Source organism: Perca flavescens, chromosome 23 (genome assembly GCF_004354835.1).
Source record: "Perca flavescens isolate YP-PL-M2 chromosome 23, PFLA_1.0, whole genome shotgun sequence".
NCBI lineage: Eukaryota > Metazoa > Chordata > Actinopteri > Perciformes > Percidae > Perca > Perca flavescens.
In genome coordinates, this window is record NC_041353.1 from 8,457,879 (window position 1) to 8,477,871 (window position 19,993).

The 19,993-nt window shown below is 41.5% G+C and overlaps 1 protein-coding gene across 3 annotated transcripts; it reads right to left on the reverse strand.

Annotated features, from left to right (window-relative positions):
- Positions 1–748: 748 nt before the first annotated feature.
- On the reverse strand, positions 749–18,885 carry LOC114550465 (G1/S-specific cyclin-D2). Of its 3 annotated transcripts, none has more exons than XM_028571264.1 (6): positions 18,483–18,885; positions 15,611–15,670; positions 14,530–14,745; positions 6,101–6,260; positions 3,741–3,889; positions 749–1,517 (listed from the first exon to the last, which is right to left on the reverse strand). In XM_028571264.1, the coding sequence occupies exons 2-6, from the start codon at positions 15,641–15,643 to the stop codon at positions 1,353–1,355; spliced, it is 723 nt and encodes a 240-aa protein (XP_028427065.1). In that variant the 5' UTR covers positions 15,644–15,670; positions 18,483–18,885; the 3' UTR covers positions 749–1,352. The 3 variants fall into 3 exon arrangements, with proteins under 3 accessions (XP_028427065.1, XP_028427064.1, XP_028427063.1); XM_028571263.1 differs by lacking the exon at positions 18,483–18,885 and adding an exon at positions 15,773–16,040; XM_028571262.1 differs by lacking the exon at positions 18,483–18,885 and having other exon boundaries at positions 15,611–16,040.
- Between the last annotated feature and the right edge of the window lie 1,108 nt (positions 18,886–19,993).

Sequence of the window (19,993 nt, forward strand, 5' to 3'; positions counted from 1 at the left end):
TTCTTCTCAAACCTGGTAAAAAAAAACTTGCCAAAGCTCCTTTTCCTCAAGTAACATGACATCTGTACTACTTAGCTGAGGATTAAATCACCTGCAAACCATCTACTAAACTCTCTCTAACATGTAGGAGCTAGACCAAGAACAAAATAATAAAGTAGCCTCACTGAATATTGTCCTATTAACATACTCTACTGGTATGTGGATATGGCAGTGAAATCAATACCTTAATAACTGACCTTGTCCTCTGTGTTAACCTTTAACAGTAGCCACTGCTCCAGACCTCAAAGCCCCTCATGCTCTTCTTCTGTGAGCAGGCCCAGCCCACTCCTGGCCAACACTTTTCAGCATAAATAGTAAGCAGTGCTTGAGATATATATATATATATATATATATATATATATATATATATATATATATATATATATATATATATATATATATATATATATATATATATATATATATATATATATATAGACAGAGAGAGCGCAGCTAGCTACAGTAGCACTCCTCAAATCGGAAATCAGGTTGGTTTAAATGCCATGTACTGTATTATCAGCGTTTCGATCACTACTAGGAGTTTCCCTGCACATGTGAGGAAAACACAATTAAACTGAATTGATAATTGCTCACTAAAGATGATAAAAGAGTAACATAACTAAATGCTAGCTAAATATAGCCTGGAAATCCAGACTCAAATCCAAAAGATTAAGGGTCTGGCATTGAGTAATGAAAACGGCCCAACTCGAGGGGCGGCACCAAGCAGGCATTTGAAAATCTCCCTGTACGCAATTGGATAACCTTAAGACCAATCACAACAATACATGGGGTGACGTAACCAGAGCCCCATATGCTATTTGTCTAACTCGCCTCTGGCCTGCCCATATCAGATACAGCGATGTGCAGCTCAGCAACAAGGGCATAGTTAATGAGCATCATTACTAAATGCCAGAGTGACTCGCTGTCTGCGAGAATTCTGGATTTCCAGGGCAAGCTAAATATGTATATTTCATAGAATTATGGTTTTTTTTTCAAGTATGAAAATATATTTAGGTTTCCATTCTGGGAAACCAAAGGCACTATCAAGTTTTCAAGAATATTTTTTTTTAAATAGCTTGTTTGATTACATGTGGCCCGTACAAAAAGGGAAAGTACACCCAAATGGGTATGAATGGGGCAAATAAAGGAGAAAAACTAAAAATTTCTTATTTTTCTAGAAGTTCATGGATTGTCACACCATTGCTCATGTGGCGCCTCGACATTGATACTGGCAGCTCATGCCTCCCTCGCTCCCGTTAGTTCAGTGGTAAACAGGCATGAGTGGTGTGTGCGAGTCGGGTGGTGATGGGAGTTCACAAGTTGACATCACGTACATCTGTGGGGGTGCTGGACTGGTCTTGCTGCTTCCTCGCCTTGTTGCCTGCTCTGATGCCGGTCTCCTGACCGTCCTGCTGGCCTTGCTGCAGGCTGGTGGTCAGCACACGCTCTATTTGCTCTTGGCACGCCCTCAACCAATCCTGGAACAAAAAGGGTCAGACGTTACACATACACACACTTCAGTTCCCCCATGCTACCGTTTATGTGCTATTAATCAGAATAGCTTTATTGACGCGTATGTTTTTTTTACACATACAAGGAATTTGTTTTGGTGTTGTAGGTGCATGTCACACATTCTCTAAAATAAGTAAAAAAAAATAGGTTAAACAGAAAAAACAATAGAAGTATAATTAAGACAGGGTAGTCATTAACACACCAACCAAACAAGCCTCTAGAGACCAGGCTCATATTTGCTGACTTTCTATGCATGATTTTTGTCTTTTAAACTGTTCTTACTCCACATGCATGGTATCCTATTATCAACACAAATTCTGTTTGCATTTTTGTCAATTTAACGAAGTATAAAGTTTCCAGGGAAAAAAACAAAACCAAAAATGTCCCTCAAATTGTTTTTTATGGTCTACAGACATAAGTGAGATATTGTGTGAGTCTCACATCAGCACTTTCAATCGGTTGTCTCAGTTTCTCTCTATATGAAACAAATAGTTTCTATAAATAAAACATGCTTACTGTATTCACTGTAATTATGAAAACAGGGTTTACTCTGTACACCTGTACGCAGACACTAGCGTGCAAAGACCTGGTATTTTATCCCATTTGATGTGCAAGTTGTTTAACAGCTTTGGTCACATGCATTGCATACCAGCAGGGAATTATGTGCGCTGAGGTAGGTGGTCCTGTCTGCATCATGACCAGAACAATGGGTACCAGCACACTCCAATACCGACGTGCAGTGAGGTACGTGGTGGGCACAGGAATCCCCTCGGACACAAGACCTGTGCATGTCTGAGGTATGAATACAGGGGAAATGTGTAGGGGCAAGGCTCCTAAAGGACCTCTGTGGTCTGTCAGAGAACAACTAGGCAGATCTGGACTCCCTTCCTCCACCCCACTTTGGGTTTACAGCATGGTTAGTCCCATGTGGAGGTCTAGAGGAAATGGCTTTGACCTACTGCACCCTGAACCTCGGCGTTTGGGTGTAAAACAGAATATAGGACAGTGGAACCGGATGTTTTTGGACAACTTCTCTTGTGAAAGGGGATCCTCTGTCTCTGTCTGCATCCCGCTGCAGGTCTGTGTGGAAGATGTGGGAGGTCTAGCTCACTGAGCCGGCTGCAGGACTCTTAAAAGAATGAACCGAGGCTCGCAAAGAGGCCAACATTCCTTTGAAATGTACGGATAATTGGAACCTGATGGGCTGCACTCGGAGCGCCTGTTGTGACGGCTGGGTTTTCGGGTCCCTCGTCGCCGTGGCAACGTAACCACAAGCTAAGAGGCAAACCATGTTGTTCCTGTGGCCCATTGGCTGCGGCGTTTTAGGATTTCTATGCTTCTGGTCCTTTGAAATAACAATGTGACACTGTGACAATGAAACCACACACTGGGACAAATATTCTAGTCTTTTTTTTTTTTTAAGTTAATGTGATTTCTGTGCAGCAGCGAAAAACACTGACCCACTGATCAAGCGTATATAAACTCATTAAGATAGTTTATAAATTGTTAGGAGGTAATATAATGCATGAAAGTCGATGGAGGCCCATTCACTCCCATTGTATTTATAACTGCACCTGCATACAGCGGAAACCGTTCAGATTTTAAAATGCTCAGTATTGTACAATATGCGTTTTATATCTATTTTCTCCCACTGCATCTACAATTCTGCAAATACATTAAAGTCAAAAAGTTTTCATACATTTATGAAGTCATCTAAAAATGTTCTAAAATGTTTTTCTGCAGGTATGCGGACAGGTTGGAAAACTTTCTGTTTCTTCACCGGCCCTTTGCTCTAGAAAAGGTGCCTCTCGACTTGATTACGAACATATTCCTCCACCAGGAGGGGCACGCAGCTAAAGTGGGAGCCATGCAGAGAAATTGCATGTGTCCTACCACAAGAATTTGGGCTCTGAGTTTTAAGAAGATATTCCCTCTTCCGCTGCTCTTTATAGCAGCAGTCTGGCCCCACAGCCAAGAGCCAAACGCTCGCTCTCCCTCTCTCTTCACGAAAAGTAAATAGCTTCAATCTGCCACTGCTGAAGTCATCACTGTTGTTTACTAAAGGGCCTTTTATGCTGCTGTCGTGAGATGTGGCAATGATTATTATTAACAATGCATTGTTGTGTAGCACTAAAACTATTGAGTAATTACTTCTGGCAGGAGTACATGTCTTTCACCGTTGTACTCACCACCTCGGTGCTGGTGATCTTGGCCAGCAGGTCTGTCAGGTTGTCTCGACTCAGCCTCTGGTCACTGTGGTCCAGCTGCAGGCCACAGACAGCAGCTCCCAGGCTGCCAGTGGCGATCATGGAAGGAGGGTTCATGGCAAGGCGATCATCTGGCGAGAAAAGAGGAAGGAGTATTATTGTGCAATTAGTCAAGCAGCAGCTTTAGGCCACAGTGACGTACGGAAATCACATTTTAATCCGTGACGCAGAGCAGCATCGCTTACAATCAGCCCAGAGGAAGTATGAGAGATGCAGGAGAGTTGCAAACATCTGAATCATCACCAATATGCATGCTCCACAGCTGAACCCGACTTTCCCACAGTGTAAATTTCAACAGATCAAGCTGCACAGTGTAACCTGTGTGGGTTTCTTCATAGAAACGTCAGCTCTGATTAGAAAAGCAGAGTAGGAATCCTCCTACTCGCTGTGCAATGACTTCCAGGAACGACTCCCCCCGGTACGTATCGGAGTCTAAAGGCTTAAGCGACAACAGGCCTAGATGAAGGAGGTGGAAGAGGAGGCAGCCAAGGAGAGTACACCTCCGCAAGTACTGAGCTGAAGCGGCTGTAGAACGGCTCATGATGTAGCTGTGAATGAAACTTTCTTCTCTCGCCTCAGTTATTTTAATTTCAAGGGAAAACCTGTAAGTATCTTATCTGACCACTAGGAGTCAGAAAGTTTCCTTTTTACAAAGCTCCCGCTGTCCGCTGTATAGAGCGTAGACATACACGCGGGTAGCTCACGTGAAGTCATGATATCACGTTGCATTTTTAGTGTGTACAACCAAGTGCAGTCTAGGAAAATGTGTTATTCCCATATTAAAACAATATTGTGTTTGTATTGAGAGTGGTGGAACAACTTTAAACATTTTGCAACTTCTTTCCTTTACTGTTTTTATTCTTGAGCTGCTGTGACTGTGAATCTCCCTGGTGTGGGATCAAAAAAGTTTATCTTATATTTCCCGAATGGAGTCGGGAAAAGTTAGAACTTATTTACCCTTATTTTTTTAGGAGTTTCTCCCAACTCGGCCAGTTAGGAGTTACTTTAGTTTTAGGTTGTTTTGTGAATATAGCCCCGGGAGGGTCTTTCACTATTACAATACACAGGTTTTTACGGTCTTAGCACACGGACATGACCAATCCTCAAAAACCTTGCCATATACAATTGTTAAGTGCTGTACAAGTCCAACCCAGCACATAGTCCTAGCCCAGTGCAAACCAGTCGTGGTGGCCTGATAGCTTTGATAAAACCCTGGAGAGCAACCGCCTGCTTCACTACGCCCATCTTCTCCTCCAGGGGCCAGCTGTCCATAGGAGGAGCTCCTCCATCATAATAACATCTCAACTCCATATAAAACTCCAAAAATTTACATTACTGCACAACCACAGCAGGCCTTTTTTTTTCCTTCCACTGCGGCTACTTTGTGCTTGGATATAACCAGCTGCTTATGAATAGCAGAGGTGACCACTGAAACACACCCAAATACCAAAAAAAGTGTGACACTAAAACTGTGCTAAACGAGGCATGAAACTCATTGAAGGAGCCTATGGTTCCAATAACTAGTTTCTTGTAAACAAGTGCTTATTGGCCAGATCTGACCACACTGGCGTTTGTGAGGAATTTAATTGCACTAAAGTGTCCTCTTTTTTTTTTTTATTTCCTTTATTGAATTAGCTGAAAAAAAGGTGGCAGATGAAAGGCATCCTTGTGACAGTAGTGCTGTATATTATGTGCATTAGGTGATCCTGGAGTCCAGGATATGAAAATATTAGAGGGATTCCTAGTATAGGCAAAGGAATGCCATGAAAATTCACCTAGGGAGAGGCCTAAGGGGACATCTGAGTTTGTGCTTCTCCAGAGCCTCGAGAGTTTATTTTGGACATGAGGCCGGGATGGGAGGAGGATCACTGCCCTGACTTTTAAACCTGGAAGTTGCCCTGTCAACAAACAATACAGGGACAGTTAAACTGCACCCGAGTCATAGAGCACAAGATACAGTATGATACAGCCGCGATCATTAACCATGTACGTGGTTCATCTAAACACACCACTGATAGGATTTTTCCCAGAAACTCAGAAGAGAAATGTGGAAATGACCACTTTAAGAGGCTTTGAAGAAAAAGGCCTACTACAGGCTGTGACTAGAAAACCTTGGATAAGGCTGCCAGTAGAGTATGCTGTGAAAACAAAGAGGTCACAGATGACTCACGATTCAAGAATGTTTGTGTGTGGGAATATTCTGCTAGATGTGGGAATCACAAGGCAGCAGAGTGAGCAAACGAAACAGAAAAGGCTCATAAGGTGATATGCAGCTGGGTTACCTGTGGCACAGAGGGCAATGAATGTCTGCGTGTGTTTGCGGACCATCGGCAGCTTGTCTTTGGGAAGGGGCAGCCTGTGTATGATGTGCTCTATAAAATCATTGGGGATGACCGAGGCCATGTTCCACTTCAACTTCCCCAGGACGACCAGCTCCCAGTCCTGAAATACAGAGAAAAATATAAAAACAAGTGTCATTCATTTCAGATTCAGTCTCTTGGCAAAATCTACTCAGAGGGTTAAATGGCATGCTGCCATGCCTCCATTGACCGTGAAAAAGATCAGTCCATCCCTATTCCCAGAGGAAATGGCTCTGTAAGAAGAGTAACATTTCTTCACTTTATCTCTCCTCGCTGTATCTTATTATCTGCGTGCCTCTCATTCCTCACATCCTTTGTGTTCATATCGCCGGCATGTGACAAGCTTTGCCCTGCCAATGAGATAGCTAGCCCCTTCCTTCCTGTCACAAGCCTCAAACAGCTACAATGAGTTTGCCCTGCACAGGCAGCAGCACAGAACTGACTCTTCATCCAGTCAGCTTTTGCACCAGCAAGAAAGGTGAAGCATTTCATGATTTAATTTCCTGTGTGCAGAGTTTACCTTTCCAATTCAAGGGGGAGAATGCAACTTAAGTATTTATAGAAAAAAAACTGTGCACTGATATGCTGACATTCACAAATGTGTACAGACCTCCGACTAGTCAAAACCACCCAGGCCTGACAAATGTTAAGCACAAAAATTGGTTATGAAAAGCAGAGACAGAATGAGCTATCATTGTCATTACCAGAACCAATACTCTCCATGGAGAACTTCTTTTTTCCCAAGCAACAAAATAACAAGTGACACCAGCCAATCCAATGGCTTGCCACAGGGTTTCCATAAGTCTTGCTATGTTAATTCACTGATAAGATTTTTAGATCTCCACAAGTAATGATACAGGATTTGAAGACACACTCACAAAGCTTCCTGAGCATTGTGATCTAGTGCATTTACAAACTGCCGTACACATTTTTAAACATTTCTATGTCCGGTTTTACATTTAAAAAACTAAAAATCCTGATTTTAACTCCATATTTCTCATCAAACCAACTGAATATTCCAAATAAAAGTCCTACTGCAGTAAAGCATCACAGTAGGACACTAAAGGTTTTCTGATATTTCTTCTCTTGGTCCCCCATGAGTTCATCTATTGTTATTTCATAGTATGAAGACCATGATGTAGGCGATATGCAGAGGACTTATCAAAATCACTGGTAACCAAGGTGGAGAGTGGGGGTGTGGCCTTGACAAACTGCCACTTTGCTCATTTGAAAGCCATGATGTCTCTCCCTTTCTCATGGGTTGGCCAAATTCTCTGGGTGGGCAAAGCAGAGAAAGGGTAGGTAACCTTGCCCTTTGTGACCTCATAAGGAGCAAAGATTCCAGATCGGCCCATCTGAGCTTTCATTTTCTCAAAGGCAGAGCAGGATACCCAGGGCTCGGTTTACACCTATCGCCATTTCTAGCCACTGGGGGACCATAGGCAGGCTGGGGGAAAGCATATTAATGTTAAAAAACCTCATAAAGTGAAATTTTCATGCCATGGGACCTTTAAGTAATCTAAGTGTATAAAAAGTTAAAGGGTATCTGCACATTTTTAAGAGCAAATGTAATGCCTTTTAAGACCTTTTTTAAGTCCTCTAACTAAAAAGGAAAATTTTAAACTTTACCACGACAAACAAAAAACAAAAAAGTTCAGCGCAACACGACACAGAATGGTGTGGCGAAGCGTAGCACGGCACAGCTCACCAAAGCCACGATCACAGGGACAGGTCACAGGGACATGACAACTTTTATACCAAGTGCTGATTCGCCTTACAACCCTGACCAGTGATGGGCAAGTTAATTCCAAAATGTAATACATTATTTATTACTAGTTACTGTCATTTGAGAGTAATTAGTTATATTACAATATTACCGTCTCTGAATTGTAATGCTTTACACTACTTTTGCGTTACTTTTACCAAAATCATAGCAGAAGTATGACTTGGCAGGTAGCTATTGTGAATTTCACCACGGGATCAACAAGTAAGTAACAATAAGTCTAATCTTTACCCACTTTAATACATCAGAATTTATTCATATTATTATTAATCTGAACTAAAACTAAATCTATAAAATAAATAGTTAGGTACAATAGCCTACTTGACTCTGAATTGTGGTAGACTAGAAGTAGCCTAATAAGAAGGAGAAAATGAAAATACTCAATTAAAAGCACCTTAAAGTGCCCATATTATGAAAAAAACAAAATCACTTTTTCTGGGGTTTGGGGTGTTATTTTGTGTCTCTGGTGCCTCCACACGCATACAAACTTGGAAAAAAACAAAAAAAAACATCCATGCTGTTTTGAGTGAGATAGGGGTTTCTGAATGTCTTCAGCCTTCAGTCTCCGGGTGAGCTGTTCAAAACCCGCACGGCTTTCTACGTCAGGAGCCGAGACAAGGTGGCTGACTGTAGCATGCTAGCTCGTTCTCAATGGCAAAACACTGCTACAACACACACTAGTTCACCATAATCTACAAAAGAACTACTTACATGTCCCTGTTCTGCAGGTATTCCACACAAAGTTAGAAGTGTGCCCTCGTTTAGAAGAAGTCTCCCAGCTAATCCTGCATTGTACTAACTGAAGTTGTAGAAACAAACAGCTAGCTGATGTGATCCTTAGCTACTGCGCAGTTGCACCTCCCAACAAAGATGGGATAGAAGTGCGATGCCTCACTCTGTAGCTAAAACAGAGACCTGAACACACAGGGTGAAAAGAGGATCTGCAGCCATGTGCAGTACAACAAAAATATGGTGTTGAAAATTAAACCATGTAAAGCTATTCTGGTACAACCTCAAAATACAATTATGAACCTGAAATGAGCATAATATGGGCACTTTAATTGAATCGAAGTAGCCTATGGTATAGTTACTTTCCACCGCTGATAAAATGTAAAGATATTACGTGTAGCAAGACTAAACATTAATTCCTGACATGTTATCGGGTCAGTTGCTCAGGCACATTGCTGTCCCGACAGGACACAGATTTCCCTAGCCCACCGTCTCTGGTTCTGACAGCTCGCTTCAACGCAGCGTAAAACACTCCTGAAAATAATGTCCATATCGCAAATGTATCCGTTTCTGCAGTCATTTCAACCACCGAATACAGCAACAGCAATAACACTCACTCACTTTTTTTTTTTCTATGTGCCAAAATGTTTTGTGGTGTTGGTGAATTCTTAAAAAAAAAAAAAACACCACTAAATGTAAGGTTAAATGCGTTGTAGCTCGCATTGCTGAGATTGTAACGGGTATAATATTACCAAAATTGTATTAGCTGTCTTGCGCTGCTGGTAGGGTTAGCTTGCCTAGTGCAGCTTTCAATACACAGCAGCAGGAGTTGGTTGGGCTTGATGTGCCGAGACAGCTTGTACACGACCCAAAGCCTGTCTGGCCCCACGTGGTAGGAGGCTGTTATCCATTACCTGGAAGACAATAGGGGAGGGAAGAGGACTAACAAGCCAACTCCAAAACATTCCCCCCCAAAGGTGGGGATTGGGCGTGGGACCAGCTACTCCACCCTGTAAAAAGCCTTCAGCTACGGGAACATCGACGAAAATCCGAAAATCCTCAAGCCTTGGGAAGGAAGCCTCTGCAGCGAACCAAGCTAAAGAAAATATGACGATGTGCATGGAAAACCGCAAGGAGACTGTACGTTTGAAGCGGCTTCTGACCTCAAAGCGACCCACCACCATAGCGACATGGAATGTGAGGATCATGTATGCTGGTGGAAAGGCAGCAGTGATAGCAGAGGAGATGAGGAGGTACGGGACATCCCTCCTTGGTCTGGGAGAAACCAGGTGGCTCCAGTAAGGGCAGGTCAAGCTGGCGAGTGGAGAGACCATACTATACTCAGGACATCCCGATGACTCTGCACCACACACAGAGGGAGTAGCGTTCATGCTGTCCAAGGAAGCACAAAGGGCCCTTCTCAGCTGGGAGCCCATCAACTCACGGATCATCACTGCCAAATTTCAAACCACCCACAAGAAAATAAACCTCCAAGTGGTACAATGCTACGCCCCCACCAATGACACGGATGATGAAACAAAGGACCAATTCTACAACCAACTATACACTATTCTACAGGCCAGGAAAAGGAAGGACGTCATGATCTTGATGAGAGACATGAATGCAAAGATAGGGGGCAATAACAACGGCTTTGGGAAGAGAAGGATTAGGGACCATGAATGAGAATGGAGAGAGGTTCGCAGCAGCTTGTGCAGACAACTTGGTCATTGGTGGGTCAGTATTCCAACACAAGAACATCCATAAAGCCACCTGGGTGTCTGCTGACCACACCACAGAAAATCAGATAGACCACATCTGCATAAGTCAGAAGTTTAGACACTCTCTGCTGGATGTCAGAGTCAGAAGAGGAGCAGACGCAGGATCTGACCACCACCTCCTCACAGCAAAGATCCAGCTGAAGTTAAAATGCATGAAGCACAGGGAAGAAAGGGTCAAATTCAACACACAGCAATTTCAGGATATAGGTACATCCAAACTCTACAAAGTGGCACCACACAACCGGTACAAAGCCCTAGAAATAGAAACCCCAAGCAAAGTGGAGGAGATATGGAAAGGTCTGAAAAACTTGTGGAAAGACACATGCAAAGAAGTAATAGGGAGGAGGAAGACAGACAGTAAGCCCTGGCTATCCAGAGATACAGATAGCAAAGTGAGTGAGAGGAGGAAGAAAAAAATGGGCAGTAAACAGAAGTAAAACCAGAGCGACCAAGGCGGCAACACAGAAAGAATATGCAACAGCAAATAAAGAAGTGAAAAGAAGTGTAAGGAGAGACAAGAAGAAATGTATTGAGGATTTAGCACAACAGGCAGAAGAAGCAGCAGCAGGAAAGAACAACCTGAAAGACCTATATCTAACCACAAGAAAGCTCACAGGCAAATTCAGACATGCACAGGCACACATTAAAAACTCACAGGGTGTACTCCTCACAACCAAGGAAGACCAGGTGAAGAGATGGGCTGAACACTTCAGAGACCTGCTTAACAGGCAGCTTCCTCTATTGTCAGCAGATATCCCAATAGCCCAAAACCCATTGGAGATTAACTGCAACCCCCCCACCAAGACGGAAATCAGAAAAGCCATTAAGGCCTTGAAAGGAGGGAAAGCAGAGGGACCAGACGGGATTCCAGCAAAGATCATCAACATCATTAGAAGCATCTACCATGGGACGAGATGTCAAGTCCTCCATGAAGGATGTATATCGGAGGCATTTGAGGTCCTGACTGGTGTGCGGCAAGGGTGCCTGCTCTCACCCTCTCTTTTCCTCCTTTGCACAGACTGGGTGATGAAAGAAACAATCAACAATAGACGAACCGGCATACAGTGGAGCTTGACCGAGCAGTTAGAAGATCTCGATTTTGCAGATGATCTGGCACTACTGGCTCACACACATCAACAGATGCAGGAAAAACCTGGAAAACTGGAGGAAACCGCTGCTCTGCTCGGTCTCAAAATAAACTCATCAAAAACTAAAGTATTGCGTATCAACAGCAAGAACAATACACCCATAACCATGGATCAAAATGCACTAGAGGACGTAAACAGCTTCACATACCTTGGTAGCATCATTTCAAGGGAAGGTGGCACGGAAGACGATGTCCAAGCCAGGATCGGAAAAGCAAGGACAACGTTCAACATGCTAAACAATATCTGGAAGGCAAAAAACTTGTCACTCAAGACCAAACTGCAAATCTTCAACTCAAACGTAAAGACCACTCTACTCTATGGCTCAGAAACCTGGAGAATTACCACCACCATACTCAATAAGCTGCAGACCTTTACCAACCGGTGCCTCAGACGCCTCCTAGGAATATACTGGCGTAACACCATCTCTAACGCCAACCTGTGGGAACTCACCAAACAAGACCCAATAGAAATGCAAATACGGAGGAGGAAATGGAAGTGGATAGGGCACACACTCAGGAGAAAGAAATCAATCACTAAACAGGCGCTGACGTGGAACCCACAGGGCAGGAGGAAGAGAGGCAGACCGAGAACCACCTGGAGAAGAACCACAGAACAGGAGATGAAGAAAGAAGGGCTGACGTGGCAACATCTGGAGCGGAGGGCCCAAGACCGGAGAGGATGGAAGAGCTTCGTCGATGGCTTATGTTCCTATGGGAATCTAAAGGCCTAAAGTAAAAAAGTGTATTAGTAATGCGTTATATTACTGCGTTACAGCAAAAAGGAATACATTGCTGTAAACGCGTTACTCCCATCACTGACCCTGACATGGTTGACTGTGTAGATGAGAAGATACTTATGGGCAAACTATTTGCCTCCGACGACACATACGTCTTGTGCTTCTCTGCTTTCATGTGTGAATCGAGCGCTATGTGGCCCATTGTCCCCAGCTGTATAGTCTTTTTACATAAAGCACAACTCGCTTCATGATTACTGGCTGTTTTCTTCAGCCACCCCCGATCGTCTTGTCAGTCACCTACGAAATGATGCAGGTTGCACCCACATAGATCAAAGTGCTGCCCACAGATGGTGCGCTGGTCAAATTGCAGTTGAACAAAAAAAGATATATATAAATAAAAAACGGATGATGATTTGGACTCGGTCCCACATGAAATGTAAGACCTCCTTATCAGAAATTCCAGATTTTAAGACATTTTCAGACCTTAAAAATTGAAAATTTTATTTAAGACTTTTTAAGGACCCGAGGGGACCCTGGGTTATGATAACATTAATAAAAAGGGAAACGCAGTAAAAGCAGCTAAACTGGTTGACTCTATGAGACGTTTCTTACACTGATAAATGCTGATGAATTAAACTCCTCTGCTCTATGGAAAAGTGTCACCTAAAAAGCAAATTAAGAAAACACTGAAACCCCAACACAGACAGGGACAGTCCCCCCACCCAGTTTACATGGGTTTCCTTACAGAGATTGTTGACTGTGAGACGAATGGGGCGGAGGCTTGCTGTCGGTGCGCTCACTTCCTGGACAGCTGTCCCCGACACAACCACCCATCCACCCCCTTGAACTTCTCTCTTCCAGCTAAAGCAGCATAAGACTGTTCATTATAAGGAAGAGCTGCAACATCTTTGACTGGCTCTTACAGCCTTCTCTGTGCATCCTGTCAGGATATCCAGGAATCTGGAATCTTAAAGAGCATCAAATAGGACGAATGTCATTTCCCTCAACAGCTGCAGGCAACACAGGAGGATGTATAGAGCGTGTGGAACAGTTTGGTTGAAATAAGAAGCAATTTAGTAAAACGCCAAACATTACCTGGTCACAGCTTTTCAAGTGGGAGGATTTGCTGTTTTACTTTAGGGCCGCAACTAAGGATTATTTTCTCAATTGACCGTTTTGTCTATAAAATATATGTAGCGGTTCATTTGTAGTCTTTAAATTCTTGTTTTTTTCTGAACAACAGTCCAAATCCCAAAGATATACAGTTTACCATCACCTAAGAAAACTGAAGCTGCAAATTATCACAATAGAGAGCCTGAAACTGGCACTTTTGCTTGAAAAATTACTGAAACGATTCATTATTCTGTCGGTCGACTGATCATCTCCGCCCTGCTTCTCTTCATTTTAGCTTTGTGAAGGTAAAATCTCAGAATCACGGAAAGTCTGAACAGCTACTGTACAGGTCCATTACAACTGAGCAAACTTAATCTGCCAATAAAGGACTGTGTGATACGGTAGAAAGCTCCAGAACAAGCTTGTATGCGGACCTTGAGTGCAGATTGTTTTTGGTTTTTGCACTGGTGGTTGAACAAAACTTGGGCGTTATAAAATGGTGATGGCCATTTTATACAATTCTGACATTTTATAGATCAAATAATTGAGAAAACTATTGACAAAGAAATAATCCTTAGTTACAGCTCTAATATGGTAGCTACTTTGCTTTAAAAAAAAAAAACACAGCTCAAAGTTTGTGGTGGACAAACTGGTCGTCAAGTTAATTAAATCAGCCTCATGTTTGTTAGAAAGAATAAAAGATATTCTTGTAAATGCCATAAAGAGATATACTTCTCTTGTTTAATACTTCTATAGATGTGTGGAGAAAAGATTAAAGAGCATTATGGCTGCTGTTTTTAGAATAAACCCTTCTATATACAGAGCAAATACATGTACTGCAAGAGATCCAAATTCTATACTGCATAACTGGCACTAGATGGCATCACACGCCTCTTCAGTCCACATGGATCCAAAGAAAGGATGTGGCTGTATTGTGCACAGCTCCACTTATGAGGAAAATAGGATACTTCTAATGAAACCAAATTAGTTATTAGCATTATAAAATCATGACCGTGCATTTTTATGCTCTCATGAATGGGGCTTTTAAAATCTCCAGTTCTTACCAGCAGTTCCTGTGTTGTGATGGAGTTGTCTGTGTACATGCAAAGTGTTTCTGCTGATAGCTGCCTGCAGTCTTTTAACTTGGAGGCCAGGAATATGCACACAGCTCCCAGAAGCTGCAAATAACTCTTTCTTGTGGGCATCACTGCTAAAAACCTGTCTAAATAATTGATTGCTAAAGGGAAGACGTCTTCATTACTCTTCTCCTCTTCACACACCTAAAATGAGACAGAAATGGAACAGAAAAATTAGTATATATCTGTAAAATAATAAAAACGTAAAATAAAAGGAGTATTTATGCTTTAAAGCAAATGAGCAGTTAAATATGTGGGTGGTTTTGCAGAAGAACGTGATTTTTCCATGCTATTGTTGGTTTGAGGTTAAAAGGTTAAATCCCTAATTTCCATATCACTTAGCAAAGTCAGGGCATGGCAGAAACAAATTAGTTCAATAGGAAGTACTTCAGCAAAACGTCGCCATTCAACTCCTCTTCCTTGTTGGGGCTTGTCTCTTTAAAAAATATGTAAAAATTAAAATATATCATCGAGGATCTTTACAGCGTGTGCACAACGTTAATAAAGTGCGTTAAAATAGTTTCCGACAGTTAAAAAACTGAATTTTGCGAACATTAAGTGATTTTACCTTCAAAATTAAAGTGGTTTTGCATGCACGTTGCCCGACCAAAGCCAACGAGCTTGAGCCATTTGAAAAAATTAATAATAATTATTAAAAATGGTAACTGTCGGTTTTTCGATTATGTAAATTAAGATTAACTTCCCCTCTCACGCGTGAGCTAGCTAATTAGCAAAAAGCAACAACTTTGTAACTGTTAATCAATGTCAATATCTAGCTAGCTAGGCTATTTCTTTGAAGCCGAATTTTCTTCGTGGTGGAATTTCCGACTCTCCCACGCCTTTGGTGAGTCATTCTCGTTCAATTGTCAAATAGGTTAACATCCATGACAACTCTCTGAACTAAAACACACAGTTTTTGAGCCAAAATTAGCTTAAAGATGTGTGTCAACATGCAAAAAAAGAAATAGCTAAAGCAGTTAGCTTATCGATGCATAAAATGCCCACAAACCTCGTGCATCCAACCTGCAACCATTCGTCTCATATACGGCTGAATATCCTTCTGGACCCGCTGGAAATAAGAGCATTGAGGTAAAAACCTGTCCTCAATTTTTAATAAACTTTGCAACACTCTGTCATCATAGAGGATGTTTGGGTCAGGAAGGGCTCTCACGGCTATGTCCGACTCCAGGCAATAAAGCTCCATGACTCGGCCCCCGTCTCCCCCCCCTCCACTTTTTTGTTGTTTTTTGTGGCTTAATAATACAAATAAAAAATAAATATTGTCACGATATTGTCGACAGCGGACAAGAAGAGAAGGAGGGGAAGAGCCCAGGATAACGCATGAGGCTGAGACTGCTGGGTCTGCTTCAGTTAAGTCCCACTGCCTCTCAGCTTTGCTTCGGCGATCTGCGTTGCCTGCTCGGAGTCAAACCGGACACAACGAGGACGACATCCGGCTACGATTTTCAAAATAAAAGCCTATGTGGCAGAAACCCCTCTCTTCTCCACCATTCTCCAGTAGGAACTGTTTGCTTGGCTTCCGGTCTTGCTCTACTTTCTTTTTAAAGACTCGAGGTCGACAGTCCGAACGTGACGTAGCCTAGGTCTTATCTGCCCCACAACTGGTTTAGACTACTTTTAATGGAGCCTTTAGATCTCTGCATGAAAAAGCCTACAGGATAATAACCATAATGGACAATGTACACTTTTTTGGGGGATTAGTTGCTTAGTTTAGAATATAGCTAGTGTGTATATAATTTGAACTACTACTACTACTACTACTACTACTACTACTAATAATAATAATAATAATAATAATCAGCAGCAGCAGCAGCAGCAGCCGCATTATAATCATAATAGAAATGTAAAAGATTAATTTAACATTACAACTACTAACATGTTAAACCGTTAAATCAAATGTATTAGTTGTATATATTATACAATTTATTTTGTAGTAGTTATTTTTATAAACATAATTCTAAAAACAAAGGTTTGTACTGCCCAGTCATGAGGGCATCTCATCAACAAAAGAAATAAAACATTGACAACTAAAATTCAGTTTAGTTTATTACATTTATTTCTCAGGGACCAAGTACAAAAACTAATGCAATTCATTCAAATTCAAAAAACAATGATTACAAAATTTTATTTAAGAAATGTAATCAAAATTAGATTCAAACAACAAAGAACAAAAAGCAGAATTATAAAAAAAGTTATTTTTGTGAAAAAAAATAGAATATAATGAGAGGTGGAAATGACAATGACAGAATAATTATGAGATACATGAATTGCTGGGGGGAAAATACCATAAAAATGCTAGAAAAGACACAAGTAGAAATAATAGCTGTGGTAATACTTACCATACACGAATCACTACAGTTTAATGCAGCCGTCTTGCCATCAGCTGGGCCCCCTAAAAGAATATTGCTCAATCCCCCAAATTTCCCTGAATTTGTGAATAAAACAGATGCTATGTTGGGGCCTCCATGAATTTCTAGCTGCACATAAAACTCACCTCTTGTGGGCCAGACTTCTTAAAAGACTTACCTGTTAAGCACGGTACCTTACAAACAAGTTTTTATAAAGTGGGTTAAATTCCTATATACATCTTGCAATTTAAATGGCAAAACATTGGTTATTGTAAATAAAAAAAAGTTTACATTAATTTAAAGTTGAAGGCAGCATAAGAGTGAATACCAACAACAGTGCTGTATTGAAAACTGGACAAATGCCAAATCCCTAGTGTACAAATGATAGACTGTTTACATTATTGTATGCAGCTTATGATACAAATCAGCACTTTGTACTGTCTGCCATTAGACCTGTATATCTCCAACCCAGATGGTCCGACATATGTGAGGACCATGCAATAAATCAGGGACTGACTGAAAAAAATGACAGAACCTCTTGCTTTACTTTAAATAATCTATTTTATTAACTTTAATTTCTTATACTGCACTGTAACTTTTATTCTTTTTCGCACTATCAATTTTATTATTGTCTTTTAATGTTTTTAATTTGTTTATTATTGTTTTTTAATTGTTTTCTAACTGCTCTTTAATGTTTTATGTAAAGCACTTTGAATTGCCCTGTTGCTGAAATGTGCTATACAAATAAAGCTGCCTTGCCTTGCCTTGCCTTATTAATACTCTCCCTCAAAAAGCTAACAATCTAACTGTGGCTAACAATGCAGTGATGCACCAGATTAAAGTCTAAAAAGTTTAGTCTGCACAGTGGACCGTCCATGCAGACATTAGTTACCACTGCTAGCTTATAGGCTACCTGCTACTCACTTTTAATAGGATAATGACATATCTCATAACATTTTCACTTTCAACATTTCACTCGTAACACTGGATTCCCTGTCATTTCCTACGTTCACTCTTGATCTCATTGGTCATTTTGAACACTTAGTACGTAGGAAAAATTAACTTACAAGACAAACCACACTTACAGTGAGTGAATAATAATTAAGGACATCAGATAAATCTATCAGTTAGGAATAAAATGACTAGAACAGCAACAATATTTGAAGTTAGCTGGTTAACTAGCTGGTTTATGTCTCCTAGCTAGCTAAGCTTTATTCTGGTTAGCTGTAGTTGTCCAAAGCTAATCACCTGCAAAGTGAAGGTATTGTATATTTTTGAAGAGTACCAGCATCTTTTTATTTTTACAACATTTTTCAGTGGGGAATCTATGACATTAATCATTTCTATGCCTGATTTGTCATCTGCATGACTCTAGAGGTGTTGGTCCACAGGCTACTGTAATATTAAGCAGATTACACCGTGGTCTCGTTGCCAGTTAAGTTAATTTGGTCATAAACAACCGAGTCTCCTGCCGTTCCTTGAATTTATGACATTTTTATTGTTGGCCCTTACCAACAGAAGTTCCAGAATCTCCTCGTCTCTTCAGTCAGACCTTTTTGTTGCCATCTTTGTGTAAATGACCTTACTTCTTCACCCTCGGATGTTTGTATTCTTCCATTTTCCACCAGCTGCTTGATAGAAACGTCATCAACATGCCACTCACCACTCGCTTGCTGTGAGTTCTCCGGACAATTAGCCTACCTGCTCTATTCAAGCAGCTAGCAGGGTAAAGACCGTTTGACGCTCGATCCAACTAATTTGGACATTTGTGTTCTCACATGTAGCTCCTCCGGGTAATGTCTAGATAAGTTAAGGGTTGCAGTGCATGTGTGAAAGAGGCTTATGATGAATATTATACCAGCTTAAAATCAGATTGTTAGCATGCTGACGTAAGCATTTAGCATTAAGCACGGCTGTGTTAGTATTAAGTAAAGCCTCACACGCTAGCATGGCTGTACACGCTTGGTCTCTGGTCTCTGTTACACAGCGGCAGCTTGTTTGTAGATGTCTTTATTGTAAGTGTGACTACAGGTTCACTATTCAATAGGCTAATGTGTGATAGCCCTCGCTTAAAAGTCAGTACACAGCCTCTCTGAAACCATTGGTGCTTTTAATCAGGTCATAGTCCTGCCACATGAGCTGGGATCCATGTGACATATTGTGATGTTGTCCACACCCTTTGCCATAAGGATGTTGATCCCTTTCCAGGGAAAAGTTTTCCATAAAGGAAGTCCTTTGGCATGGTGGCATGCCAAAGGATGAGAGTATGAGCATGGACATGTAAATCTGCAGAGAGTGCTTGTGGTGTCTCCAGGATGTCTAAATGTTATTTTGTCCTTCTTAGACGTGATCTAATGTGAAATAATAGACAAGGAAGTTGTGAAGTTGTTAAAATCTTTCACGTGTGATCTCTGAAGGCCATTTCACTTCCGTGTATTTTCTCCATGCAGCTGTAAGTGCTAAATTCCTTATCAAAGGCATCAAAACATGCACAAATAAACCATTCACGCATCTAAATTTGCTGCTTCCGATCATGTGTAAGCATATTTACAGTCAGTTCAGCTGAATGACAGGAGCTGAACTGAACCACTTCTCGCTGGAACGACTTCACAAACTTCCCCCCCTTTCACAGTCGCCACCAAATAGCTGAATGAGATATGGAGTTTCATTGAGGGAAAAAAAAGAGAACTGTGGAGCTATTATGAGAGCAGACTGTGAAGTGAGAGTGGGAACCGTCTCTGAGGGAATGTCAAGGTTAGCAAGATAAGTTCTACTTCAAAGGAGTGGGTGTATGTTTGAGAGGATTCATCTTAAAATTGAGATGTCATGTCAGAGGGTTATCCGTTTGTCTGTTCATGGAGGGTCTGACAAATCCCTGGGTCAGTTTTTTTGTCCAAAGGGGGTCTCTCCACAAGACGCCAAAGAAGCCTACCATACCAGACAGTCAAAGCCTGCAACTTGAGGGAAAGGAAAAAGAGGTGTTAGACCGATAAAGCAGCCTTACCCTGTTGCTGCTGTTTGTG